The sequence below is a fragment of the Peromyscus eremicus genome, chromosome 11 (genome assembly GCF_949786415.1).
Source record: "Peromyscus eremicus chromosome 11, PerEre_H2_v1, whole genome shotgun sequence".
NCBI lineage: Eukaryota > Metazoa > Chordata > Mammalia > Rodentia > Cricetidae > Peromyscus > Peromyscus eremicus.
Window position 1 is genome coordinate 680,544 of NC_081427.1, and position 27,834 is coordinate 708,377.

General features: G+C 52.2%; 1 protein-coding gene across 1 annotated transcript; it reads left to right on the forward strand.

Moving 5' to 3' along the window:
• Nucleotides 1-553: 553 nt before the first annotated feature.
• Nucleotides 554-27,682, forward strand: Nkd2 (NKD inhibitor of WNT signaling pathway 2). Its single transcript, XM_059276724.1, has 11 exons — nt 554-587; nt 2,281-2,574; nt 2,696-2,731; nt 2,986-3,089; nt 21,850-21,910; nt 22,978-23,105; nt 23,662-23,757; nt 24,384-24,531; nt 25,068-25,152; nt 25,614-25,741; nt 26,947-27,682. Exons 1-11 carry the CDS (start codon nt 554-556, stop codon nt 27,522-27,524), a joined length of 1,692 nt encoding a protein of 563 aa, XP_059132707.1. The 3' UTR covers nt 27,525-27,682.
• Nucleotides 27,683-27,834: the final 152 nt, after the last annotated feature.

The window sequence follows — 27,834 nt, forward strand, 5'->3', positions numbered from 1 at the left end:
CAAACAGTTGCCAGGGGTAGGGCTTCTTGGTTTATCTGCGTGTGCCTCCCCTATGCTCCTGCGAAAAACCTTAATAAACTAATTGGTTCACCAAGCTGCACTTGGATGGAACTGTCTTTAGTCTGTCTGGGGCAAAAAGATATTTCTCTATGTCTCCCCGGGAAGCCATAAATTGTCTTTGTGTTCTTTCTTGATGTCAATGCCCTTGGTTCAAAGCTCAGAGCCCACAGCAGCATGGGGGTTAGGGGATGACTTCAAGGGACGGAGATAGGCCTGGACACAGGATCGTGAGTGGAAATACACTCCCACCCCATGTTGCCTCCCGGGCCTCAAGTCCTAGCCTCTCCACGAAGCCCAACCAGAGACTGATGTTGCTCAATTTTACACTGGGTCCTGTCTCCTCAGGCCAATAACATACCCATATGGCTGAGCAGTGGCTCTAGGAGCGGGGAGGGTAGGAACAATAGGCATTTCCTAGAAATGTCCATCCAACTCTGTCTCCATCAACTGGGAAGCTACACTCCCTACACCTGAACAGGATGAAGCCGAGGATATGGACAAGTCCACCTCACTTGGTTTGCCCAAAGGTGAGCCTGGATTGTGGGAGACAGTGGAGCACAGTGAAGCCTATTCTTGTTGGAACCTTCCTTTTGTTTCTTCAGTGATGGTGATGGCTGTATTTGCAAACACTCCCCCAGCCACAGCTGTGGACACTGGTCAATGAGCCCTTTCCCGGAACTTCCTTTCTTCTTCCTCAGTTGCTGTTGTAGGTAGAACCCTTTCTCAGATAAAGGAGGGGTGAGGTTAGGTGAATGACCTGGTGGGTAAGGGGTCCATTCCATCTCTGTCATGTCTGTGGTTGTGACATGGCCCTGTTTAGGGTAAGCAAAATTTGCACTGGTTTTTTGTTTGTTTGTTTTTTGTTTTGTTTTGTTTTGTTTGTAGTCAAGAATCCTCTGGGGTTGGGGATTTAGCTCAGTGGTAGAGCGCTTACCTAGCAAGCACAAGGCCCTGGGTTTGATCCTCAGCTCAAAAAAAAAAAAAACAAAAACAAAAACAAAACCTCAGTATCAACAACTCCAAAGGACTTCAGAAGTACAAGGTCATCCTTAGCTATACAGTGAGTTCAAGGCTAGCCTGGACTACAGACCCTGTAGAGGAGGAAGGGGGGACATAAAAGACTACACATCAAATAAGTCAATATGTAGGAAATTCCAGAATAGGGGAACATACAGAGAAAGGGGGGGAAGAGGGTTCATGGTTTCCTGGGGATGGGGTTCTTCGGCAGAAGCAGGTGCTGAAGGTAAGGAGTCATTCTGAGTCGGAAGTTCTAGAGCTGACTGTGCTGACACACCTATGAACAGACTAAAGGCCGCTGGATAGTGCATCTTGAGTGGGAGAGTTGTAGCGTATGTGAACCACATCTTAAGGGAGCTGGGAAAGAATGAAGGCTGTGCACCAGGCATGGCTTACAGGGAAAACGATGCATTTGTTCTTGAAGCCATTTCCAGAGACGTGTGTTAAGAAGACAGGGCTCTGTGGGCAAAGTAGGGAGCCAAGCAGAGAAGTATCACCAGAACAAGCCCAGGCTCAAGGAAGAAGGGAGAAAGAGATCTCCCTGAAGATAAGCAGGTCAGAGAGCAGAGTGGCTGATCCCCTCCAAGGGAGAAACTGCAAGAGGGGATACAGAGAGGAGTTTCAGAGGTTGGCCAGGACGGAAGGGCTGGTTAGAGCCAGATGGACCGACTATGACCAGCAAGGACCAAAGTCAAAGAGAAGGGTGCAGAGCCTGTCCAAGCTGACGGGCAGTGCTGGTCCTTCATCAGTGTGGGACTCAAAGAGGCCAGAGCTAGGCAGATGTTCTGGAAGGAAGGGAGGAGGGTCTATCCCAGCAGGCCAGGACAGTTTGGTCCTACCTGCTCTCCCTCTCTTCCAGGTACCTTCTATCTCCGCCCCTTGCCCACCACCTCGCTGAGCTTGTGCCTATCCCTTCTCCCAGCCAAAGTAATCAAGAAGAGTCTCTAAGACCTAGGTGACCCCAGGGTTCTCCCTTCCAAAGGAGGATTCTAACACTCACCGACCTCTTTAATTTGGGATCTGAAGACCAACGTTTGGGAGGGGTGGAAGTTGTCTCCCACAAGAAACCTCAGAGGGCCAGAAACCCGGAGTCCACTGCAGGCTCTGTGTATACTCATAGGTGCCCTGTGTCAGTCTCCGTGGCTGTGTGGAGCACTGCTGGACGCAGTCGCTTTGGTTCCTGACCACCTAGTAAAGTCCCAGGGCAAAGGGGTCCAGTGCGCTATGGGCCGCGGCCGCGGGGGGCGCTGCGAGAACTGCTGTTAAAGCCCTGTCGCGGGCGCGCGCTCTCAGAGGGATCCCGGCCGCTGCCGGCGCCGCTGTCTCCCGCTGCCGGGCCAAGCCTCGTCCGACGGCCCCGTCCGGGATCCAGGCTTCACGAGTCGCTCTCGGCGCACTATCCACCCGCCCCGGGCTCTGAACCTCGGACGTGCACCTGGGAGCGCGAAGGGGGGTCCAGGCCCGGCGGCGACATGGGGAAATTTCAGTCCAAGCACGGTGAGGTGCGGGCCGGGGGTGGGAGGAGGGAAGCGGGAGAGGGGGACGGGAGTGTGTGTGTGGAGGGCTCCGCCACTCACTGTCCCTTCCCTCTTCCCCGCGTCCTCCGGCCGCGCCGCAGCCGCAGCAGCCTGCAAGCGGAGAGAGAGCCCCGAAGGTGAGTCCCAGCGCGGCCAGGGCACGAGGCGGCCCCCGGGCCGGATGCGCAGAGCTCCGGAGCGTGGGGCGCGCCTTGCCTCGCGCCCTCGGGTGGGACACTCCATGGGTCTCTCGGAGCGCGTGGCCCCAGGGCTCAGGGGACCGGGTGGGCGCCTCGAGGCGGACTTGGCAGAAGCGCACCCTGCGGGGCTCACGGTCTTCTTCCTTCTCCGTGGGTGCCGTGTTTCCCACGCGTCTGTGGGCGGGCCGCAGGGGACAGCTTCGTGGTGTCTGCGTATGCGAGCGGCCGCAAAGGCGCGGAAGAGACCGACCGGCGCGCAGGCGGTGGCGTGGAACATCGCGCACGGGACAAGCAGGTAGGCGACTGGGTGGTGGGCGGGGTCGCACAACCGCGAGCCTCGCAGGACTGGGGAATATGCCCCGAGTTGTGCCTCTTTATCACTGGGAGATGCAGAAGGCATGGCTCAGATGACTGGCCAGGATAGCCCATCCCTTCCCAGCATCTGGCCTAGTATCCTAGAGGGTGCTTGTGTGGATGAACTGGAATCCCCAAGCCCTAAATTAGGGGTGGACTGGTGGATCACCTCTCAGGCAGGAGGAGCTGGTGAAGGGACTATGCGGCAGAGATGGGGATCAACCGGGGCCATGATATCAGTATTCCAGGCCTGAGGAGTATTCCAGGCTTAAGGAGTTGGGGGACCTCCCCATCCGTTGATGGATGCTATAGGGCTGGTTGCTTGCACAGTGAAGTTGTCGAGAGGTAAGGGTTACCCTAGCCTCACATCTTTTAGAGAGAGGACCACAGGCCTGCAGGGAGGGTCACAGGTCAGATGGGCAGTGGGAAAACTGTGCTCCCCAAACCACAAGTATTCTGATAGTAGATTATCAAAGTGCCATGTGTAGGGGCAGAGAACTGCCCAGGGCCAGGGCCCCTGGGGTGAGGTGTAGTGGGGCTAGCAAGAGGAAGTGAACCTTAGGTTATTGATGTTAGGGAGAGCGGATTATGAGAGGAGAGCTACATTACGCTTGCTGACCTACAACTTGCTCTCCATTGCTGGCTCCGCTCTACAGGCTCCTCACTGGCCCTGAGCTCTGTGAAGTCGGCAAGTGGACTGGGGTCAGTGTTCTTCCTGGAAGGACCTTCTGGCTGGTGCATAGAAACTTCTGGGTGTTTGTGAATACTTTGTGTGGCCCCGACCTGAGCCTTGGGCCTGCATAGGCTCAAATTAATATGTACCAGAGTTTGGATTTGTGCTTCCTGGGAGGATCTGTTGTCGCTGTAAAAGTGGGTGTGCTGAGGCATTGTGGGTACATTGTTGAGAGATTCAGATGGTCATGTGCTGTCCATTTCTCAAAGAGGAGACCAGGCCAGGCAGCCAAGGTGCTGCCCAGATCCATCTTGCTGCCACTTATATTTGCTGAGGAATTCTTGGTGGCCAACTGATGCCTCTGAACTGCTTGGTTCTCAGATGCATGGTTAGCCAGAGATGTAAAATTGGGGCTGGCTCTGGGACCCTGGGAGTCTTGTTCATGTCATGGGAATAAATAAATAAATAATCATTTAGATTGGCCCTACCCCTTAGCTGTCAAGCCTGGGGGCTTTCTCCCTAGCAGCAAGTCTGGGCTCGACCCTTGGAATCCCCACTCGAGAGCAATAGTGTTCAGAATGGGGCACAATTTAGCCGACAAAGAAGTGTGTGTCTCGGGAGTTGGAGGGCCAGAGCATCTCTTCTGGAGAGTGCAGGTGCTTCCTGTGTAGTTCTGGAATTACTAAAGTGAAGCTGTGATCTTAGGACCATGACTACCACACTTCGGATCTTGTTGTTGTTGTTGGGTGGGTTCTGCCTTGCATTGTTTCCTCTTAGCTTTGTCCTTTCATGATAAGGCCTTTCTAAGGTGGAAAGAGCAGTCTGTAGGACTGACTTAGCTTAAGTAGCTGTACTCAACAACACTGTATGTCCTGGGTTGTCCTTTTCTGGCTGTGGCTCCTGGCCAGGTAGCACCTTGAGTTGAGATCCTAGCCTAGGCACCACCCTCACTAGGCTCAGGAATTCTTGAAGCCACTTTGCTGCCCTTGTGCCTGGCAGCTCTTGCCCAGGTCTGGGAGGGACTCTATCCTCATACTGTATCTTCTGTCTGGAAAGCTCAGGGGGGACAGTCAGAGCTGGGTTTATGTCCTTTCTCAAATCCTTTTCACGGTGTCCAGAGTTCTGCCCAACTTAATGTTGTGGAACACAGGAGCTGTGCCCTGAAGAGGCCAGCCCTGATCGTACTGCACAACATTCCATACCATCAATTCCCAGTGGCTTGTGACCTCTTCTGGGTTCTCATCTGCTCTTTAGCTTTTGACTCTGTTACTAAGCTGCATAGGTCTGTGAATCTGTGTGCATCAAAGTGTCCTGGGTGCCACTTCCTGTCTTGAGTGGCCATCCTTGCTATTTCCAGAAGCTCTGTTGTGTGGCAGCACCTGTGTGGCCCCTCGCCTGTGGGGTGGGGTCTAAAGAGAGGGGCATGGGTTAGTTAACGATAGCCAAGTCATGGTTAAGAAAGAAGTGTGTGACATCGGAACTACGGTGGTCACAGGCTTTGAGAGAGTACTGACGGGGCTGTAGTTCAGGCGGCAGCTGGTGGTGGCTTTTCTCAAAGTGGCTGAGTAGTCATCTATGGGGCTCCACACTGGATAATTTCCTCATGTGTGTACTTGTTCCACCAGACTATCTTTAATTTCTCCAGCTCCCCCTGAAGCTGGCAGGAAATTGCTCAGAAGATGAGAGTCACTGTTTTCTGTTGTGAATTAAACACAGATTTCCATTTAGCCTCAGGAAGGAGCATTCTGGCTCACTCTAGTGGTGGAGTTTGGACTCTGAGGGATCTGTCTATATGTAAGTTGAGGAGGGCCACCTAGAACCATGTCCATGGCTGTCTGTGGACATTCCACAGCTGTCTATATTTACCAGAGGGGAGGGCTTGGGTGCATGGCCTGTTGAGGGCTGTGTGTGACTGTCTTGGACAAACGTGAACTTCACAATGCCACTCACTAGCTCCACCCATATCTACTTGGCTGTTCTCTGTGTGCTGATGTGCCATACCTTTCAGAAGGAGATAACCTTAGAAGATATGGGAGTGACCAGTGTGAGATCCCATGGTTCCTTCGGGGGCTGAACTCTAGACCAGGGCTGAATTCACTGTGCAGACCTTGGCTTCTAGCAAAACAAAAACAACCAACCGCCCTCCTTCATTATCACCTTGTCTGCAGGTTCCTCAGAACTGGAAAGCTTGCCCACCCATGCTCTGGTTCCTTCTGACTGGCTAGAATTCTCTGGAGCTGGCTGAAGAGCCTCAGCCTCTTAGCTCTGCTGCTCCTGCTGTGGCAGAGGTAGTCAGGCATTCCTCTGACCTGGGCCAGGAGCCACCTCACCTGAAAAATTACATGCTTCTGTTAGGGAAGGGGAGATGTTAGCTTTTGAGAAATTCCTCATGTTTTTGTCACAGCCTAAATACCTCCCTATCCCTGGTCGACCCAGAAATATGGCACATGGGCCATAAGATGTCTGCAGGGAGATATCCAGGGAGGTGATGGGGACATCATGCTTCCTCCTCAGCTGCTGAGCCTTGGAGCCCCCAAGAAGAACAGTATTTCCCTGGGACTGCCCACAGAACAGCTGGAAGGGAGGCTCTGAAGGCACGGGGTAGAAGAGGGGTAGCCTGGGTGTCAAATCCATCACCATCACGGCACGTCATCGTTGTTCCTCGTTCTCTCTGTGAGCTCCGTGTCTGGCTTTTGGGACCCAAGTCTGACTCTTGAGAAGTTGGCACAGAACTGCATAGTGGCCCCGTGGCTCACTGTGATGCAGGGACATCAAAGACAAGCCTGGGGGACCAGCAACCTCAAGGAGCACTGAGGATCCCCAAGATCAAGTAGTCAGGTAGCATTGAATCCCTGTCCCTTCTCTGCTTCTGAAACTGCAGGTGTCTCACTGACCCTCACATAATCTGTGATAAACTGAGTGGTTCTTACCCAAGGGGATTAAGTGAGCTAGAGAGGCCTCAGGAACCACCTGGCTGATTTGCAGGAGATGCCTCTAGGAGAGAGGAGACAAAACTGGCCTGAGGACCCAACCTGAAAGAGCTGGTAACAATGTTTTCAGGCACATGGCTAAAGTTTACTTCCCACAATGTGGATGGTGCTAATTAGAGAAGGGAATGGAGGCACAGGCCACTGGGCCATCGCTTTGTTGGTGTCATCTCAGGGGTTAAGGCCTCTGGAACTAGCCAAGTGCCATGCAGTCAATGTCTGACCCAGTCTGGTACTTGTGGGAGGCCCTGGGGCTGCTGCGATGTCCTCTGCCACTGAGAGACCGTGTATACTTGGGCTCTGCTTTTGCTCATTGGCTAGCACTCTGCTCTCATGACAGGAGCTCTGGGACACTGACCATATGAGGCCACAGTTAGAGTTGTGGCCACAGAGGCTGGAGGGGCAGATTCCTGATGTCTACAATAGGGAATATGATTGGCTGGCACAGCCTCTCTGTGTGCATTGGTCGTTGGAGGCATGTTTCCCTGGGATTCAAGTTCTTTGAGAGGATCCCAGGAAGAGCAGGAAGTGCTCCCTGCTGGGCACAGAGGGAGTAGATATGTGCAGATGTGCATGTGCCCACCTCTGCATCCGAAGAGCACCATGTAAAGTGCCTAGGCCAAGGCTCCAAGATGTGGGACATTTTGCCCAGGCTGCCACCTGGACTTATAGCTGGGCCTGAGGCTTATACCTGGGTAGCTTGTCATGTCTAGGCTTCTAGAGCAGCTTCAGATCACAGTTGCTAGTTTGCTGCTGAAGGAGCTAAAATGTTGGCTTCCTAGAAGTATTAATAAAAGTGGAGAAGTGGCTTCACCCTGCCCTTGCTGGCAGACTGGCCACTTTGGTAAATGATGCCACCTCCCCAAAACTCATGTTACTTCCTAGTTTTACTTGTGGCTGAATAATTTATCCATGAAAGTTTTGTGATTTACGTGTGTATGTGTGTGTGTGTTCTCTGTGTGTGCATGTGCACATATATGTATGCACATGTGAATGGAGGCCAGAGGTCAACCTTGGTAATGATTCCTCAGGAGCCATCCACCTTGTCTTTTGAGATAGTCAATGAGAGTCAACCTGTGATGACCACTGTTGACCAGAAGTCCTGTTCAACCTGGAGCCCTGGTAAGTAGTGAGGGGTCCGAGGTGAGCTTGGGGCAACACCAGCAGTAGTGTCATGGCTAGGAACCATGGCTCCAGTCATACACAGGGGAATAGCCTGGCCTCATGAGCAGTCTGTCTTGGAATTGTAGTCCAGCTTCACGTGCAGGAACAGGCTGGACAACTTCCCAAGGGCTATAGCTTGTCAAGAGCTGGATAATACAGGCCACATATCCAGACCCAGACCTTTCCCAGCACTGGGGACAGCCCTACTTGTTCTGTATCCTTTATCACTTGCTCTATAGTCTGGAGGCAGGGATTTGTGGTCTCTGCTTTTTGGTAAGTAAGAAGTGGAGGACAGGGCCATGTTTCAGTCCCAAGCCTCAGTAGTGAGGTCAAGGGGTACCCACAGGTCATCTGCACAGTGGTTGTTGAAATCCTGGTCAGAGCTAACATTAGGAGCCCCATGCCATGGCCAACTAAAACATGACTCTTTTCCTCCCTGTGGTCAAGAGGTAGGAAACTAGCTTTATCCACAATGCTGCGGCTTAGCCATGTGGCCCTATCTTGTGGCCTAATCCACGTCTCTGGAGCTCAGCTTAACTTGTTTCCTGTGGCCTTGAGTCCACATACTTCTCACAGTCCTATCAGGAGAGATGAGGGGACAGATGTGAGGGTCTCTAATGGGATGTAGGAGTTCGGCAGAGGCTATTTCCTGTGCTTTATCCTGGCTAGGCCCAGGGAGTCTAACACATAGTAGGACCTCCCATATGTGGCTAGAAAGCCTTGTGCTTAGGAAAGCTGAACCCTGTGGACTAGACCTGTTCTTCCTACAGGTGCGAGGAGCTTCCAGAATGTTGCCTGTGTCAGAAAGTCTCTGGGTTATGAGGACAGGCTGTGCCACCCCAGGGGATTATGGGGAAGCTGACCCACAGCAGCTCATGAAGACTGCTGTTCCTGACTGGCGGGTAGAGAAGTCCTATTCATCTGTGGCTCTGTGGGTCACAGGGAAGAGTTGTTCATGGGGAAAGCTTGTTTATATAACCCCTGGATATATGCTATACTACTGGGAGTGAGGTTGGCATTAGATGGAGATCCTATCTGTTCATGGAGCTGTTATGGGTACTCTTATGGGCTGCTCTTAATGTGGACAACACTGAATGGTACATGCCCTCATGCCATTCAGCTCATCTGCATGGGAGCTCTGCTCTGAAACAGTGACCAGAGTAAGACCCGAGACCCTGACAGACAGGGAAGCGGGTCAGTACACTTGTGCCTGGAAGGGTCTGGTGAGTGTGTCACTACTGTGTCGCTCTCCTTTATAGCCTCCTGGTGGGCTTTTCTTCTTACCAGAGGGAGGGTCTGAACCCAGGCTCCCACTATCACTCCCACCCAAGCACTTCTGAGAAACCAGTTGTCTTGTGAGCCTGTGGTCAACTCTACCCACTGGCAGAAGGGTCCCTAGAAGGGAGCAGAGAGCAAGCATGTGGGGCAGGTCCCCAAAATCTGACCTGGGTCATGTGAGAAACTGAAATGCCCCTGGTGTGAGAGGATAGGATATGCCCTCATGCTGCACAGAATTGTCTGTGCCCACTGGGACGCTGTTCATGTGCTTTATCTGTCAAGTAATGGGTAGACATGCTGACAGGCAGAGGCTGGTGGGGCCCAGGTGGCCATAGCTTCGGGAGAAACACGGGGCTCTGGGGTGGCTACAGGGTCATTGGAGCCTGTGGCTTAAGGTAGGCTCCTCACACTTGAGGTGGCATATGGGAAGGTTATCCACACAGTCCCCACCCCCTTCCCAGTCCTTTGCTTGGTTATCCTTGGGCTGTCAAAACACGAATGCCCTCTGCCCACTGTGAACATCCAGCATGGGTCAGAGCAGGTGGGCTCCTCTTGGGCTACCCAGTGGTGGTAGAGGATCATCCTTGGGCTCTGTTCTGTTTTATTAACTGAGATTGGTGCCAGGTAACATTGAAGTCTGGCCTAGAACATGGACAGGCTGCTTCTTAAGGAGGACAGCATTGTCTCAGGCCTGTGGGAGGTGAGAATGATGATCCCATGTGCTGGCCACCTGACCAGGTTCGGCTATGGCTTGTTGGATGCTCAGGGCCATCCTGGGCAGAAGCACAGCACTGGCTTGGGCAAGACTGACTTGCTGGAGCTGCTGCTTACAGATAAGCCTGTTAGTGATCCAAAGCCCTCACTGGCCCCCAACCTGCCTCACAGCAGGCTGCACCTCCTGCTGGGCTGGTGTGCGCTGTAATCAGCTTTCACATTGATGGGAGATTTGGCAGCATCCGGCTGGCAGCCCTTCATGCCAACATTGAACAAATTGGGTCTGTTCGATCCTGTTTGCCACGCACAGCTGGAATGTACTGACGGCAAGGAAGCCCTGCAGCCAGAAGGAAGGATTTGTTTTACTTTTGTTCTGCAGAATCTTCTCAGTTAGCCGTAGCTAGCTCTGAGCCCTGAAATCAGAGAAGCTAAAAAGCATGTAATATTTTAATACAGAAATTCAAATAGAGATTATTTTAACATACCATCGGGCATCCTGATGGACTGGTGTCTATAGCTCTGTGAAGGATGTTCTGTGTGCTGGGAAGCACAGCCCTTCCTGCTGTTTGTCCCCAGAATTGTAGGTGCTGCTAGCTATTGTTGGGGGAGGTGCTGACAGGGCCCTCCTAGCATCTTTTATACCTGTGATGTGGAGGTCCAGAGTTGGTGCGTACACTGAAGGGAAATGAGTTATTTGTATCTCCTTGAAGTGAAAGCCTGACCTCATTCCGGCTCTGAGGAAGAACCTGCTCAGAAACCGCAAGAAACAGCCAACCTGGCAAAATAGGTACCCTTCCCTTCCTGCCCCAGGGACCTGGCACAAAGCCCTCCAGTGTTCTCCCGGAGAGACTCAGAGTACAGGTGGCCTGGTCAGACCCTCCCACTCCCTTCTACTCACCCCGTTCAGTGGGCCCTCACAGGTTTTGTTAGCCTTCCTGGCCTGTTAATGCTCTTGGTAGGGAAGTCCTGGCTGCTCACCCAAAACTGTTGGTCTCATATCCTGCTCACTTAGTCCTCCTTTCCTGCAGCTGAGGGCTCCTTAACTACATTGGAACTGGGTCTCTGTGCTCCATGAAACCCTGGCTCTGGCCCTGTATAACTCACCCAGTTCAGGATGTCAAGCCCATGGGTCTCCTAGATGAGTAGGGTATCCCTGGACTTGGCCTGTCCTTATTCCCCGTGTAGGTGACCCTGGGGCTCCAGCTTGCTGCTCCCTCTGGTTGGCATCAGCCCCTTGGCTGGCAAGGCTAGCCATCAGACTCCTATAGTGGAAAGCCTAGGCTAGGCTGGTGCTGCCTTCTGCTTCTGTCAACTCTAGGCCAGCCTCAGCTTTGCTGGGAGTCCTGGAGCCTATTTTCCTGGGGCTGGGGAGAGCCACTTTTAATCTGAAGGTGATATTATATTTTGAGAAAGATTAGTGGGGGAGAGGGAACCACACTGTACTTGCTTTGATGAATCCCTTGGAAAGTGTGTGTGTGTGTGTGTGTGTGTGTGTGTGTGTGTGTGTGTGTGTGTTGCTCTGCATGCTTCAGAGTTGTGCCACAGGAAACAGTGGGTCCCAGAAGGCCACGAGGATCACTGGTGCAGTAAGCGGTGGAAAGAGTTTGGTGAACCCAAGGGGAGCTCTCTAGTGGAGTGCAGGGTCTAAAACGATGGGGTGAGGCCATAGGGGTAGACATGGCTCACCACGAGGCCTGGAAGGAAGGTACTAGAACACATCAACAGAATACTAGCTGTGGTGGCCGCCATCTAGCAGCCCAATCTGTGTGGAGTTAAGGAATATGGTAAGAAAGTATTTGGGGTAAAAGCAAAAGGTATTCCAAGCAGGATGAGAAAAGCCCTATCAGGGTGCATCTGAAGAGAAGATGAAAGGCCAAAGGAAAGAGGTCTTAGGAATAAGGAGGGAGGAGGGGACTCGGCTGAATACAGACTCCACATGCTTGGGCTTATCCTGTGGAGTTACCTACGGCCACTCAATTCCTGCCCCAAGACCTCTTTTGAAAGGAGGCAACTAAGGTGCACCAGTCTGGCAGGTCACTGAGTCATGCTGTATTGAGTTCTGGAGCCTGGACCCTAACCTGTGTGAGACCCTGACTCCTACCTCCCACCCAGAGCTGCTGTTCTGTTCCACGGTCGCCTCCATGCTCAACAACTCAGCTATTCCTAGGCTGACGGAGGAGCCAAACAGGGGCTCCTGGATGTTTCGGAGGGTGCAGGAGAAGAAGGTTAGGGGACTGCCCTGGTGTGGACATCAGGGGAGAGATGGCCTTGACAAAGGGTGGCTGTTCAGACATCACAGGGGCCCTGCCAGTGCAAAGGCCCCCAAGGCAGGAGTAAACAGTACAAATTCCAGGAGGAAGTATATACAGAGAACTAACTACACCTACCTCCTAGGAGCTACAGTAAATAAAGACGTGTGTACCAACCTTTCTGAGGCTCTAGGAGGCTGCTTACTGTCTGTGACAGGCATTACAGCTAGCAGGCTACAGGAAGCCTAGGGGAGCGATGACCCCCATCCCCGCTGGACTGTGGCGATTCTGAGACCCACTCCATGGCTGTGGAGCAGGGAGGGGGCATAGCCCTATCTTTACTTCAGACTTGTTTCAAATGATTTGGGTTTTCTTGAAAACACAGCTGGTGTTGACTCTGAGAAAATAACCAATTGGCACTTTATCCTCGGTCCCCTGGCTGTGTTTTGAGCACTAGCTGGTGGAGTTAGTGGCTGGGCATGATTGGGATGAGGAACCAATGGTGTCTAACGACCTTAGGGGATAAAAGTGTCATACATACCCTCTGTGGAAGACCACTGAAATGGTGACCCCAGGGACCCTATCCCTTCCAGGCATGGCAAGGCAGCTGGAGCTGGCCACTGGCATGGCTCTGCGTATCTATATCCTGACCGAGAGGGCATCAGCTCCTCTGTGGGGAGGAGAAACTGCCCAGAAGGATCTTCAGACTTGGTCTCAGGGTTCCTTTTATTTGTGATGCACAGAGTATAGGACAGAGGTTGGCACAGAACAGGAAGAACATGTCGGTGTGTTGGGGCTCCTCGGGAAGCAGTTAGGGCAACAGTGGGTACCATATCTCTGCCCATGGTGCAGGGGACCAGAGCCTTGCTGGCTGAAGTCACCAAGCCAGAGCTCTAACCTCTCACTGGCCACCTCCAGACTTGGAAGCCAGAACATCCTTGGCCAGTCCCTTGGACCTCATTCATATGCTGGGAGACCCTGCCATGTGCAGCTTTCCACTCTCCCGTGTCTGGATGAACCCGGGCTTCCTTACAGCTCTCCCTGCAGCTGCGCAGCCTTCAGCTGCCTGGAGCTGGTACCAACTTCTGAAACAGATCATTTATTAAGAGGCTACAACACAAGTTTGTCACAGGACCCACTAAATTTCCTTAGGGTGGTTTGGAGGATCTAGGTTTGGCCTTTGTCCCTTTAAGACCTTCAAGCAGCTGCTGCCAGATAGGGTAGCTGTGAGGCCCCCCTTTGATCTCCACAGCCCCGCCAGGCAGCAGAGCCAGTGAGAGTCTGTTTCCACACAGCTCTGTGGAGAGCACTTAACAAAAATGAACACCATTTATTGCTTTTTCTGAGTTGTGAGCTCCCCAGGGGCCTGGCGCCGGTTTTTAGCCTGCTTATCTCTGGTAAGAACACCACATCACACAGTCCCTTCTAGAGTAAAACAAAAACAGTAACTTAGGGTTCAGTCCTGTTCTCTTCCAGCTTTGGAATTAATCTGCCTTTGAAATGGGAAATGTAAAGCTTTAATAGGAGTGAAAGGAAACCAAGATGTCCGGTGGGTTTCCTGAGTAGGAGTCGAGATGGAGGGAATTGTGTGAGGTCTGCATTAAAAATGAGTAGAGTCCACTTCATCTAAGCAGAGGCGGAGGGATCTGGGAGACCTGAGTTTGGGTTCCATTCTGTTATTTTGCAACCTCTGCGGCCTGTAAGTGGTCACCATCAGAGCAGGTTGGCCGTGCTTGATCAGTATTTTCTTTGAAAGACAACTGTGGTGTCCGGCATAACTGATGAAAAACACCAGTGTGTAGACCAGGAGCACTGGACTGGAGCACCAAGGGCTAAACCCAAAGCAGTTTCAATGTGCTAAGAGCGAAAACAAGTAGTCAGCATGGTTTATGTTACTTAATTCTCTGGGCAAATGTACGTGTGTGCGCGCGTGCGTGCGTGCGTGCGTGTGTGTGTGTGTGTATGTGTGGTGTGTGTGTGTATGTGGTGTGTGTGTGTGTGTGCATGTGCGTGCGTGTGTGGTGTGTGCGTGTGGTGTGTGTGTATGTGTGTGCATGCGTGTGCGTGCATGTGTGTGTGTGTGTGTGGTATGTGTGTGGTGTCGTGTTTGCATGCACAGTGGATACAGACATAAATATATACAGGTTTCATATACACATGCCTATGTAGATTTCATGTGTGTCCTGAACTTTGTTTCAAGGTGGGCCCTGTTTCTGTGGGTGCCTTGGTTTGAGACGGAATCCTGGGGGGGGGGGGGGGATGTGGAGTCTCCTTTCTTTGCTGACGTGTGGGGCTAGTAGTACTGTGCTTCCCACTTGGGTGGGTTAATGTGGATGACACAAGTCACCGAAATCCTTCTCTCTGAGTGAGGGGTAGAGAGTCTTGGCAGCCAGACGTTAAAAGGAGGCCACTGACCTCCCTGGCAGCATCTCATGTAGCAAGAGTTTCTCCAGCAAGTGGCCTGGGTGCATCCCTGTAATGCACTCATCCAGCGACTCATTCGCCCCTCCCACCTGTCTAGGATTCTCTGTGAACTGGCCATGGCCTGCACCTCCTTGGTGAGTGTGGACAGTAGATTGTCAGCTCCCCACATGGCTGATAAGTCCTGCAGCAAATATGGGCCCTTTAGGGGAGCATTTTGGGGTGAGCGGGTGTTGGGAAAGTGGTCCATAATAATAATAATCTTCTATTATTTATCAAATGACTGAAACAATGGGAAGCTATGTAGGAACAAGAGGAAGAGGATGATGGAAATGTTTGTATTTTCTGGACTGGACAGAAAATGGAGGAGGGCAAAATACTGGTGTGAAGGATGAGTGTGTGTGTTTTAGGAAACCCTGTTACTCTCTCAATTACCCATCTTTTATAAATTTCAGGTTTTGGTTATCATAAAATCCCTGATGAAAAAGGTCCAAACTCCCCCCTCTACCCAATTTAAAAAAAAAAAAATGTGCAGAGTAAAAACGCCCTGCAGATCTTAGAAGAAACAAGAAGCCGACATGCACTTGCTGTATTTCCTTCCTGTGGTGGCTTGGATTCACTGTCCTTAAACATCTTGTTTTGGATTCAGGCACTCAGGACCTTATGGCCCTCAGCGCCTGCAGGGGACCCGCCAGGCACCACAGGAACTGCTGGGCCCCTACTGCACATGTGTCGGAATTATTAAGCCCATAAAACTAGATTGTCACATCTGAAACTGTTTAGCTGCTGAAACTGAGACGTGACTTCAAAGCTGGCCAAGCGTTTCCAGACAGACGAGCGGGCTGGCACCTGGAAGTGGAATTCCAGCCCCTGGCGGCAGGCCGAGTGGCCTCCTCACCTTTTCCTAAGAAAACACTGTTCCTCAGAGCCTAGGATTAGATGCCACACCTGGAAACCTATTTGAGGAACAAGGTTCCTGCATCTGAGGGCTTTCAAAGCCATCATCACCCCGGAGTCCATTGCTTCCCTGCTCTAAGGGTGTCTGCAGCCCACTTTCCCCACAGTCTCCTCCTAGCCTCTTGTTTCCTGCTTCTTACTAGTCCTTACCCCTCTGGTACCTTCCCCGGCAGGAGAGGCTATGGCCCTGCTCTCTCCACCCTGCAGCCTCTTCCTTCATTCCCTCTTGACCTGCTGGCTCCAGCACTGGCTGCCCTGGCTTCAGTCACCTCCTTCAGGGCATCCCGGCTCTTTGTGGCTCTCCAGGTGTAGTCTGACCCACGGGTGATACCCTGAACTTGAGATGCCCGAGAGGATGCCCACATTCATCCCACACGCAGCACATCAGCAGCCTCCAAGCAGGAGCCCGGGTGTTCCCTCGGCTCTCCTGCATGCCTTTGGGCGCTTGCAGCCCACACCTGAAGGCACTACTGGCTGCTCTCATGTACTGCTTCACCTCCTGTCTGACCCCACAAACATGGCGTGAATCTCACCTAGGTCCTACACCTAGGTCTTCCCACCAGCAGGCGATTCTTAGCCTAGACTCAAGCCCCAGCACCAGTCTTACAGAGTGACCAGGACTGACACTGCAAAGCTTTCCCAAAGATCATCCTGGTGGCCTCTGTCATATGTTTCTGGAGAGTTCCATGTCTGGGATAGAGTGGCTACAGAGGTCTCTCAGGAACTAAGAGTTCAATGTGGGTAATTTCCCGATGGTCAGGAGCTAATGTTGGAGTGAACAGACATATAAAGACCTACCCTAGTACTTGGCCACCACGTGTTGTAGACCATGCACCCTTCCCAGGGGCCCTATGGTGCCAGCTGTCCTGTTGTGGCCTCACCTTCTGTTTCCCCTCCCCTAGAGTACCACTAAAGACCCAATCCCTACTTGTTTCCCCATCCCTGCCTGTTTCTGTCTGTATTTTTTTTATCTGACTATATCTGTCTCTCTGTGTGTCCCTCCCCACAACCCCACCCCATCTCTGAGACTGACAAGATCTGGCTATTCCTCCTAGTCTGTGTTCAAGGGTGCACACACAACCTTGACCTTAAAACTGATAGATAGCGCCAGTGCTTCCACAACCCTAAAGGTTGTGAGCCAAGGGGAGATGTGGACTTGTTGAAGGTCACCTGCGCACTTTGTCACAGAGAATAGGATTCTTTGGGAGCGCTCACTGCCTGCCCTTCCTCCAGAGGCCTGACTTGCTGCTCTACCTGAGCCTGGATTCTCTTTGCAGTGGAAGTCCTTGGACCTGGATTCAGGAAGGAAGATGCGATCTTACCTCTTGATCTAGACACCCAGATTGTTTTCTGAACAGGAGTAAACATTCGCCCTCTAGAGAAAGAGAATTCTCAGAAGCCAGGCGTGGTGACACCCGCCTATTCTAGCACTTGGGAAGTGGAGACACCGCCCAGCCCACAGAGACCCTGTCTCAACAACCGATTAAAAAGGAATCCATTCCCATCCCTTCCATCAAGAACCTGCATGTGCCCACCAGCCTTCCTGGCTTTCACACAGTTGGCCCGGAAGCCCAGACTTCTAGAGGTGCCCCTTCTCCATACTGTCTTCTTTTCAGAAGAGAGAAGCACCGTTTTTAGGACCTTTGTGACAGGTTTAAAGTGCCAGTCTGTCCCTGGCCTGGTTGTGGGCCCCCACTTCTCCTCTAGGACCCCCAGCAGCCCAGTAGTTACCCTGAGGAGTCAGGTGATTGGTGACGGACATCTACACTTGCCTGACCCTTGCTTGAGGCGCAGGTGGAGACAGTGTTCTCATGTTCCTGAGTCTGGGGGATGCTTCAGGCAGTGAGCAGCCAGCACATGGTTATCCTGAGGCCCGGCTGCCCTGTGCTTCCTCTGTCTCTCACTCTCAGAGCCTCCTGTGGTGAATGCGCATTTGGAAGATGCCGAAGCCCTGCAGGTTCTAACAGGTGGTGTGATTCAGGAGCATGACCCTCTTTCAAAGATGCCACTGTCTCTGATTCTGCTCTGTGCTGACAGCAGGACAACTTGAGTTGCCCCCTGCTGACAGCAGGACAACTTGAGTTGCCCCCTGACCTAGGAAACCAGGACTCTGGGTTTGTTGGGAAACTTCCCTGCTTGCTGCTGCCACCCAGTGGCAATTATGGGGAATGTTTGTGGGCTGTGACCTGAACCTGCCTGGGGCCTCTCACCTCCTCAATACCCTGTGGGGTAATGGAACAGGGCAGGGCTGTGAACTGTGGGCCCCTCATTTTATGTGTGAATACATGGGTGTTTGTAGGATGTGGACTATCCATGAACGTAGCAGCAGGGCAAGGAACCCCTCAGGTCAACTCAAGTTAATCCCAGACTTAATACCATCGATGCTTGTCACCTTTTTTATGGGTCATGTTCCCACTGTGACATGGACCCCACAATCATGACACTGGTCCCCAATGGCTAGGAGAGCATACATCAGAGACTGGGGAATGAGAGGGTGATGTTTTAAGGGCAGCAAGCAGGGCCTGGGGTAGGGTGAGTACTGGAGGGAGGTGCCCCTGGGTCAGGCACTGAGGAGATATGCAGAACGCTAAACTGGAGCCTCATCAGGCAGCTGGGGTCCATATTAACCTAGACATGACATCCAGTGTGACTTGGACAGGGTCAGACATCGGTGTCTAGCAACTGCCAGTGTAAAGAGGACGTAAAGCTTGGCCAGAGAGGGTGGCTTCAGACGCCAAAGCAAGGAGGGCCTGGCAGAGGGTATGGCTCAGGTTCCTGAAGAGGAACTGGGCTGAGTGGGGATGTGAGACTCTCAGGAGAATCTGCTAGGGCCCGAGGTCACCAGACTCTGTCACAACAGGGGTAGGTAATGTCCTTTGACAGCCTTGCTTGTGGGCCTAAGTCATAGGGACTTGGCTGCACTGGGAGGGGCTCCATGTCTGGCCAGTGTCCCTGCACAGGTTTTATATGATGTAATTAAAGCTCTTGGCTCTTCTATTTAACTAAAGCGTTCAGATTAAAGGGCACTTCTATGTAAGCAGGACAGATTTGACTAAAACACCAGGCAGAGGCCAGAATTACCCCACAAACATTCATTTTCTTCTTTGATCCGGGGCCTCTCCAGCCACCCCTTGGCTAGTGCTTAGAATCCTACATGCTCTAGGGTTTGGTGTATGCTGACAGTCTGCTGCAGTGGCCCTGCCCACACGGTGTGGCCTTGGCCAATTATAGCAGCCATGGCCTATTATTGTATCTTTGGGAATGTCCCAGGAGACCAGCCTAGAGTTTGTGTGGGATCTTTTTTCTTTATCTTATTTTCCTTCTTTTCTTCCAGTGCTGGGCTTTGTACCTAGAGCAGTGCATCCCAAGCATGCTCTCTCCCACTAGTCCAACCCCCAGCTCCTTTTCTGAATTAAATATCCTTGCTTCTCCACCTACTAGTGCTTTTAAAGTCTACAACCCATTCAGAGCTCCAAAATCTGCTACTCAAGATTATTTTTAAAATAAATGGAAGGTATCCATGAATGCTGGCTGTTTCCGCCTCAGACAGGATAAAGCATGGTATGCATTTACAGCAAGTCAGAAACTGGTAGCTCTAGGCTCTAGCCTTCCAGCTGTCTCTCCATCCTGGGGTGCTGTACCCACCAATTTCTCAGTGAGATGAGACTTACCGGTTGATGAAGGATTCAAGCTCTCTAGCCAAGAGCTAATGGGGAGCAACCGAGTCCTGGAGTTCCATGGGGGAAGGGACTATGGGATCTTGGGGATCCTCTCTGCTCTCACCTGTACCACTTTTCAGGCCCTTCCTGGAGGTGGGTGCAGGTGACTCGGGAGATGACCACCTTGACCTCGGCTCCTCTCGCCCTGGCCCCTGTCATCTGACAGTGACTGGAGTCTTCGACCCGCTCCCTGGCATCAGCCAGCATTGTTTTCCCTGCATAACTGTATTTTACCAGCAGCAATTTACAACCCCTGGACTTGTAATCAGACATAGGACCTGTCAGCCACAGCACCTTGGATCCATCCAGTACGAAGCTGAGCCTGTGAGTTCCATGTCCTGGAATTCTAGCTTCCATGCCTCACAGATGTTGGAACTGATGCTTTAAAAGTTACTCTGATTTCAAAGGAAAAAAAAAAGTTCCAAATTGGGCTTTTAGAAATGAGTAGATTTCATCTTATGTTCACCTGGGACAACTCTAGGCTCGGGCCTCCAGTCTCAGAAGGACATGGCACTGTGCATTGTAGACATAAAAGAGTTTCACAGGACCAGGACATACTCCTAGCACTTCAGTAAAATCAGATCTTTTGTGCCTTGAATCTGTGGGTTATTTGATCAGTGAATTAATGAGTACTCCTACTTCTTCCTCCTTCTCCTTTTTGAGAAAGGGTCTCACTCTGTAGTCCTGGCTGTCCTGAAACTTGCTGAATAGGACAGGCTGGCCTCAAGCTCACAGAGATCCCCTGCCTCTCTGTCTCCCAAATGCTGGGAGTAAGGATGCATGCTACCACCTGCAGCTAGAAAGAGGACTTTTAATAATTATGGGGTTTTCTCAACAATATGATCTCCAGTGTAATTCCTTAAATGACAACCTAAGAACAAGCCATATAGGCAGCCTATCCCTAAAGTTCCCATGAGTTGGGAGGTCCAGAAAGAGGAAGACTTTGGGGGTATTTATGAGATGTAGATATGAGCAGGGGTCTCCTCTATTTCCTGGCCCTAGTCATTCAGCCTTGACCATTTTGGTCTCCTGTCATGAGGGCTCCTCAAATGCTGTTTCCCACAACTGGTGCACAGCCCAAAAAAACCTAGACAGGAGCTCCTCCCTCTTCCCTCTGCTGCACTCCGGGGTAGTCCTAAGGACCTATCCTGGCTTCTCCTTTCAGGAGACCAACACTGGGTTTGTCCTCACCAACCTCGCACAGCTAGAACCCAGAATACTGCTGTACTCCCGTCTCTGTCCCTTGAACCTGAGTGTTTCTGGTATTCCTCTTCCACGCATTCTGCAGAACAGCCTGTCCATTCAGGCGTGGGCCTTTTCATGGTTATTTTCTTGTTTGCTGCTACAGACAGAATGCTTTTCCCACTCTATCGCAAAGGCATCAGGTTTTTACATATGCTGTCATTTCAGGCTCTGGATTTGATCGAGACCTGTATCCTTGTATCCTGCAGATGGACATGACCCCACAAGGTGGTGCTGGGAAGCCTGCCAGGCATCCCATATTCTCCACAGTGAGGAATGGGGTGGGGGGTATTTCTTGGTTCCTGTGGTCACTGACAGGGTAAGAATGTACCAAACTGTACCTGGGATACTCAGTTTTCTGAATGAGATATAAAATTGAGGAACTTTGTCTTTCTCTTGCCTCCAGCTACAAACCAAAGGCATCCTTTGACCCATGTTATCCCTAGGGACATTGCCAGCTGGCCAGATGGATGGGTCTTAGCTCAGCTTCCCATCTACTTGAGGCCTCTCAAAGCTTTGACGCCACCTGGAGTCAAACAGAAATGCCAGGAAACTGGCGGGAAATGCTCCTGGGGGCCCCGAGTGCTGGGCTGGGGGCTGCGAGTTCCCCCCTCCACGAAGGGCCCTTTGATTGCAGATGGCCTCCATGGCACATTTTATATTTCCTTTCTTGAAGCCTTTGCTTCTGTGGATTATTTACAAGAACCATGCAAGCTTTTGTTGTGCAGAGTTTCTTGGCTTAAACATCGCCTGGATGTGTTTGAAGTCCTTCCCACTTTTCCATAACTGGTCCTGAGATCAGCTGTGGGCCGAGGGTGTTTCTTGGCAGCCATCCCTGCTCCTCAGCCCAGCCATGGGGGAGACAGTGGCCCCTCTGCAACTCTAGTGAATGCCAACCTGAGTTCATCCCATGGGTACCATGGGGGCAGCTTTAGTGGAAAGTACTACAAGCTAGGCCAGGAATAGTGCCAGGCAGGGTTCTTGGTCTCAAGGCTTCTTATACTTGTGGGTTGGCAGTGTTAGGGCTGAGCTGCAAGGAGATCCCAAGTCTCACTTTGGACGGCTGGCTTTGCTTTGTAGGCAGTGAGGCCCAGTTCTGGAAATGACTCCAGCACATGGTCCTTGTACATTCTGCTGTATAAAGCTGGAAGGGATGGTGCATGTGGGCCCACAGATTGAGGGGCCTCTCAAGGTCTGACGCTGGTGTCTATTCAAGGTCTCAGCCTCACAGAGCTCCTTCAGTTGTCTTCCTCTGCTCTGCTGAGCCTCATGGTTATATGTGGCTCTTCTTTTGCAGGAGCTGCCCAATGGGGACCCTAAGGAGGGGCCTTTCTGGGAAGACAAGGGCTCCCTAGAAGGTAAGTCCAGCTCTAGCAAATGTTCCCAGACTTCACCCTGACTTGAGGGCTCACACCACAGAACCCTCAACACTGGCATGTAAGAGTCAGGGTCAGTTGGGTCCTAGTCTGAAGAGCAGTTAGTTTTTGAGTAAGCAGCAGCCTCAACCATCTGTGATTCTGTACCAAGCAGGCAGCTTGGATCAGTCAGTGGAAGAAGCAAAATGTTGAGCCACAGTGTCCCCATACACTTGTTTATTTTGTGTTTGTAGTTCTGGGACTGAGCAGAGAGGCCAGGCTTCATGGACTGGTGCTCTTGAATTCTGAGCTAACATCATGGCTACTTATTGCAACAGTGTGGAGTGGTGGAGCGGTCCTAAACATGCCGCCTGTGACTTGAACCCCACCTGAGTCTCACATGCATGCATCTTTGGTGGAGTCAGCCCCACCCAGAGATGTCCTAAGTTCTTACAGGATACTCGTAGGTGCAAAGGACTGGCCTTCAGACATCTGCTAAGCCCAGAGGGGCTCCCAGTGCTGCCTGCTGGAAGTCAGGCACTGGGTATCCTCTTAGCTCATACCTGGACAGACGCCTGACCAATGGCCCTGGGCCCCTTTCCTGAGGACACAGCTTGAGACCCAGAGGATATGTGAATCCAGAACAGGGCTCCTTATCCATCCATATAGGGAGTCAGGGGAGACAAGACTTTGGCCATCAGATAGCCCACGTTTCCTTTTCAGTGGGTTCTGGATTGAAGGTGTTAGAAAATGACCATGAGAATGAGGAGAAAAGCCTGGTGATACAGGAACTCACTCCCCTGGAGGACTCTGGAGTGGAGAACACTCTGTTATGATCTTGAAGGCCCTTCTCCCACCCCTCTGTACAGTGTCAGCCTAGAGGAGACATGGCTCATTGAGAGCCATCAGGTTGAGGCTAACCCAGGTGAGGCCTCTCTCTATTCTACAGGAGCAGCTCTTAGCTCAGTACCATGCAGCACAGAAGAGAGCCGAGACAGTCAACCCATTTCCCCTGTCCTCATGCTGCTCACATGGGATGGGCCTTGCCTCACCTCCTCTTGTCCCTACAGTTGTGCTGCCCCCTGAGAAATCTGAGGGCCATGAGGGTCAGGGGCAGCTCTTCAGCATGGACGACGGGGAGAGGGCAGCAGGCCACGAGGGCCCACTAAGAGCCAGCAAGAAGCACTTGAACATTGATGTAAGTCCTTTTCCCTGCACACCTCCATGAGTGGGTCCCTAGGACCTGGGATGAATAGTGGTGGCCCTAAATGGGGACCGTGACCATGCCAGCCCTGTGGTTTCCTCAACCTCCCTGAGATCTTAAAGCAGGACTACAATGTGCTGCTCTGGTGGGTTGCATGGTATGGCTGTGAACTTGGCCATGCTGGGCAGATGGGTCTCCATATGGAATGGGTATCCAGCACTACTGGACAGGGAACAACAGCAGGGTCTCCTACCCCACAGGCAGGGGAGCAGCAAGAAAACTTGGTTCTAATTCCTCTTACTCAAAGTGATCCTGAGTATTTGCATGCACAGGGACAGATGCCACAGGGGGGAAACTGAGTCATGAGGCATGGTGTCAGTACATCATTCGGAGGGGGTAAGGGGAGGTGGGCAAGGACAGGGACAGAGGGTTGCAGCCAACTGCCCTTGAGCTTCCTCGTCCTGGCTGGAAATGAGGAAGAACTACAGCTGGGGCCTTCCCAGTCCCACATGACTCTTCCTTGTCTCCCATCCCTGTACACCGCCTACAGGCCCTCCAGTGTGATGTCTCAGTGGAGGAAGACAACCGCCAAGAGTGGACTTTCACACTGTATGACTTTGACAACAGTGGGAAAGTCACCAGAGAGGTAACGTGCCCACATGCGTCAGACCACCCATAGGATGGGGGCTCAGGTCAGGGGTGTGGCCTCTTGAGATCTGGAACCAGTCTGATTCAGTAGACAGATGGACAGATGTCTGGGTCCTCAGACGGAGAGACAGAACGAGCCTTTACTGGAGAGAAGGAAGAGACTAGAACTTTCCTGAGATGGAAGGGGAGGCAGAGTGGGGACCCACTTTCACATCCTCAGCTATCATCAGTGTCTCCTTACTCTGGAAGTCTACATGTCTCCCCATCAAGTCCAGTGTGGCCTTTCCCTATAGCTGTGATGTCCCCTAGGCCAAGCCTGGGACAAGAGTCCCTCACAGAGCAGCCCGGGTCCTTGGAGTGCAGAGAAGGCATCTGCATGGGCCATGTGACACAGACGCTGAAAAGTTTACCTGCTCATTGACTTAATGTTTGAATGTAAGAGATGTGGCTTAAGGACAGACGGCAGGGCTACCTTTAAGCCATGCATGACATCCTGGGGCAATTCTGGGCATAAGATACAGCAGTCTCTGATGGGGAATTAGTGGACCCAAGGTGCCTGCTGTGGCTAGGGGATGAATACATGCTTGGAAAAGGAGGGAGAAATGTCTGTCATGTTGGTCCCAGGACATGTCCAGTCTGATGCACACCATCTATGAGGTTGTTGACGCCTCTGTCAATCACTCCTCGGGCAGCAGCAAGACCCTCCGAGTGAAGCTAACAGTCAGCCCTGAGCCTTCCAGCAAGAGGAAGGAATGTCCTCCCCCTGGCCAAGGTAAGGGGTCTATGCCAGGAGCCTTCCTGTTCAAATGGTGCCATCTCCATGAGCACGACCCCTAAGACAGGCCACTTCTACAGCCACCTAGTTTATGTTTCATCCTTGCTCTTCTCTGTAGCACTTATCTCTCTACCATTGACCCCTGGATATCAGCATTGTTCATGTCCCCTAACCACTTTCAGTCAAAGATTCTGTTTCTACAATGTCCCAAACAGGACCCGGTACCTGGAAGGGGACAAAACTTTGGGTAGTGAGTGGATGGATGAGCAAGAAAAGGAATTCATTAACAAAGGGCATTGTGGTGTAGGCCTCCAATCTAAGCACTAGGGGTGCAACAGGGTTAAAGTTCAAGGCCAGCATTGGTTATAGCATGACTCTGTCTCAAAAAAACAACCCAATGACAACATAGAATGAGTGGGTGGATGGATTCCTGAGACGTCAGAATGCGTGGGTGGAAGCACGGACAAGCAGGTGAGCAGGGGATGAGTGAATGGGTGAGGCGTGAATAACTGAGTGTCACACCTTCCTTTCAGACCGGGAGTCCACTCGTGGCAGAACAGAGAGTGAGCTCACAGAGGACCCCCGAGTGGCTGACCGAAGGCTGTCTACCTACAGCAGGTGAGGTATGGGGCCAGGGGGTTGCATCCTGCAGGCCTCCCCAATTCCTTGTCAAGAAGAGTGCGGAAATAGGTAGGCCCTGTGTGCTGTGAAGGGTGATGGTACCTGAGTGGGGCTGAGCACCATACCTATGCAAAAGAAGGGAGCAGGGGCCTCTGTAGCCTCAGTTAGGTGACCAGAGAACACCCCGATGTTTAGGACCACTCAAGCCTCGTGAGACCTGTGGTGGGATCCTGGGTCCTGGTAGGCTGCCGTAATGAGCTGTGGACCTTAATTCTTTGGACAAGATACAACATTGCCCAACTGCCTCCCTTCTGCCTTCTCTAGACAGTGGGTACTAGTCCAAGTCCCCACTTAGGCCTCCTAGACAACCATCCACCTCTGCAGGCACCCCTGTCACATGATGTTTGAAGCTCTGGCCATGAGTACATGGTCAGGCCTATCCTCTCTGCTGCACACAGGAAGCCCAATGCTGATTCCCAGACCTGCTCTATGCGAGTACCCTACTGTGTGGATGAGAACACAGAGCGCAGAAACCACTACCTAGACCTTGCTGGCATCGAGAACTACACATCTAAGTTTGGTCCTGGTAGGTACTGGAGGACCCCCACCCTGTAACTACCCTCTGAGTGTAGATTCCTCCCTAAAGGTGCAGGAAGGCAGGGGGCTCTGGAATTCCGATGGTGAAGGGTCCCAGGTGTCCATACATCATTTGGACATCCCATCATCCTTTGCCTAGATGTGGATGCACATCTTACCCTCCTGCCATTGGCAGGAGCCTGGAAAGCAAGGAGGTTAAACATCCAGGTATGTGTTTGAGACATGCTCTGGCTTAGGGAAAATATAAAACTACTGCATTTAGGTTCAGGAGCCTTCCAGCTGGGGGAGCTGGCATGTTAGCTAGAAGAGGTGGACAGCCAGCATTGTAGACACCTGTCCTGCTCTACTGAACGTTCCTTTAGAGATTCATGAACTGCAGCCTGGCTGGTACTCTGAAAGCTGGAGTCCAAGTCCCCCACTAGCACCCCATTTCCACCAGGCATCCCTTGGGGGTTCACTCAGGCCATTTGAACCTTGTGACAGTGTCTCTGGTAAGTCCCTCCAGTCTGTTCCAGACAACCTGAGCTAGAGGTCCCTGGCTGAAGTTAACCTTCACCCAGGAAGGGCTGGCCCTGTGTGCTAGATACTAGAGCTTCGATCCTCTGATGATGGGGGCATCTGAAGAGATAGATGGGGATCCAAAGAGTTTAGTGGGGAGTTTGACCACAACTGGCCCCACGTACTGAGGTCACTGCTACCAAGTTATTTTGAAAGTCTGATTGATTCTGTCTCCTTTCCTCCCTCCCTCCCTCCCTCGCTCTTTCTCTGTGTGTGGTGGAGAGAGGGACAGGGGATATATTAATGAATTAATTCTGGTCCTTCACTGGAGTGTCCCTTAATATGACACAACTTTCTGATGCCCCCTCGTGTCCTGGACAGGGCTCTGACGATGCTAGTAGAGAATCTCCACTAATCGGACCTCTACCACAGGGATGAAGGGCCAGCTGAGCCAAGCACTAAGTTGCCAGGGTGGCCAAGCCCCTTTAAGGAGTGACGTAGTGACACCCAGGGTCCTTACTGAGGGGCTGACTCCCTTCTGGGATGTAAGATCTATCTGGAACTGAGCCGTGACCTCTTCTCCCTGCCCAGCTTGGGGTGACCCAGCCTGCAGGTCACCTCTGTTCAAGCCCATAGTGCCGAGATGACATGTGTCCCAAGCCTTACTGTGGGCCACCACTCTTGTCTTGTCCCCAGGGTCACCACCTGAGCAGGCCAGGCAAGAACATCATGGCAGGGCCACACACATTCCAAGCAGGTCCCGATCACAGGAGTCGGACGCCCATGCTATACACCACCGCAGGTCCCAGGTCCTGGCTGACCATGTCGTACCAACTAATGAGCCTGCTGTCCGGGCCCTGGCTGCGCAGCCCCGGCTCAAGGGGCAGGAGAAGCAGTTCCTCAGGTCTCCCAAGGGCCCAGGAAAACCTCTTGGGGCACCAGGCAGCAGCAAACCAGGGAAAACGCTCAACTATTGCCTGCAGGCCGTCCCACTGCCCCAGGGTGCTCAGGACGGCCACCACCTTCCGCAGCCCCCACCACAGCCCCCACCACAGCCCTATGGTCACAAGCGGTACCGGCAGAAGGGCAGAGAAGGCCACTCACCACTCAAGGGACATGGCCAGCCTACTATGGTGGAGCATGAAGTGGTACGGGACCTGCCTCCCATGCTAGGGCCCGAGGGCTACATGGTGCCTGTGATCCAGAGGCATGAACACCATCACCACCATGAGCACCACCACCACCACCACCACCACCACTTCCACCCATCCTAGCACCCAAATAAGTACTCTGCTCACATGCCCTCGGGGACACAAAGCAGGTGCTGGCATGTGCCCAGTACAGAGTACAGCATTCCCTGGCCCAACACCCAGCTGCAGATGTCAAGTGGACACCAGGGAGATGGCACCAGGCTGGATATTCATGGACAAAGCCTTCCTTCTCCATGCCATTTGGATACCAGCACATTTGATGCAGCTGATGATTCTCAGTAACAAATGCTTCTGTGTGATCCAGAAAGTCCATACGCGAGGGCAGAAAAACATCTGCTCTTACTTTTGCTGCACAGTGTGGTCCAAGGATGTT

What these genes read in the sequence shown, in the direction of transcription:
- Nkd2 (XM_059276724.1), top strand. Translation starts at nt 554, where the DNA reads ATGGACAAGTCCACCTCACTTGGTTTGCCCAAAG. An exon ending in CTCACTTGGTTTGCCCAAAG is followed by an intron (nt 588 to 2,280) that starts GTGAGCCTGGAT and finishes GTAAAGTCCCAG; the next exon opens with GGCAAAGGGGTCCAGTGCGC. An exon ending in CACATCTAAGTTTGGTCCTG is followed by an intron (nt 25,742 to 26,946) that starts GTAGGTACTGGA and finishes TCTTGTCCCCAG; the next exon opens with GGTCACCACCTGAGCAGGCC.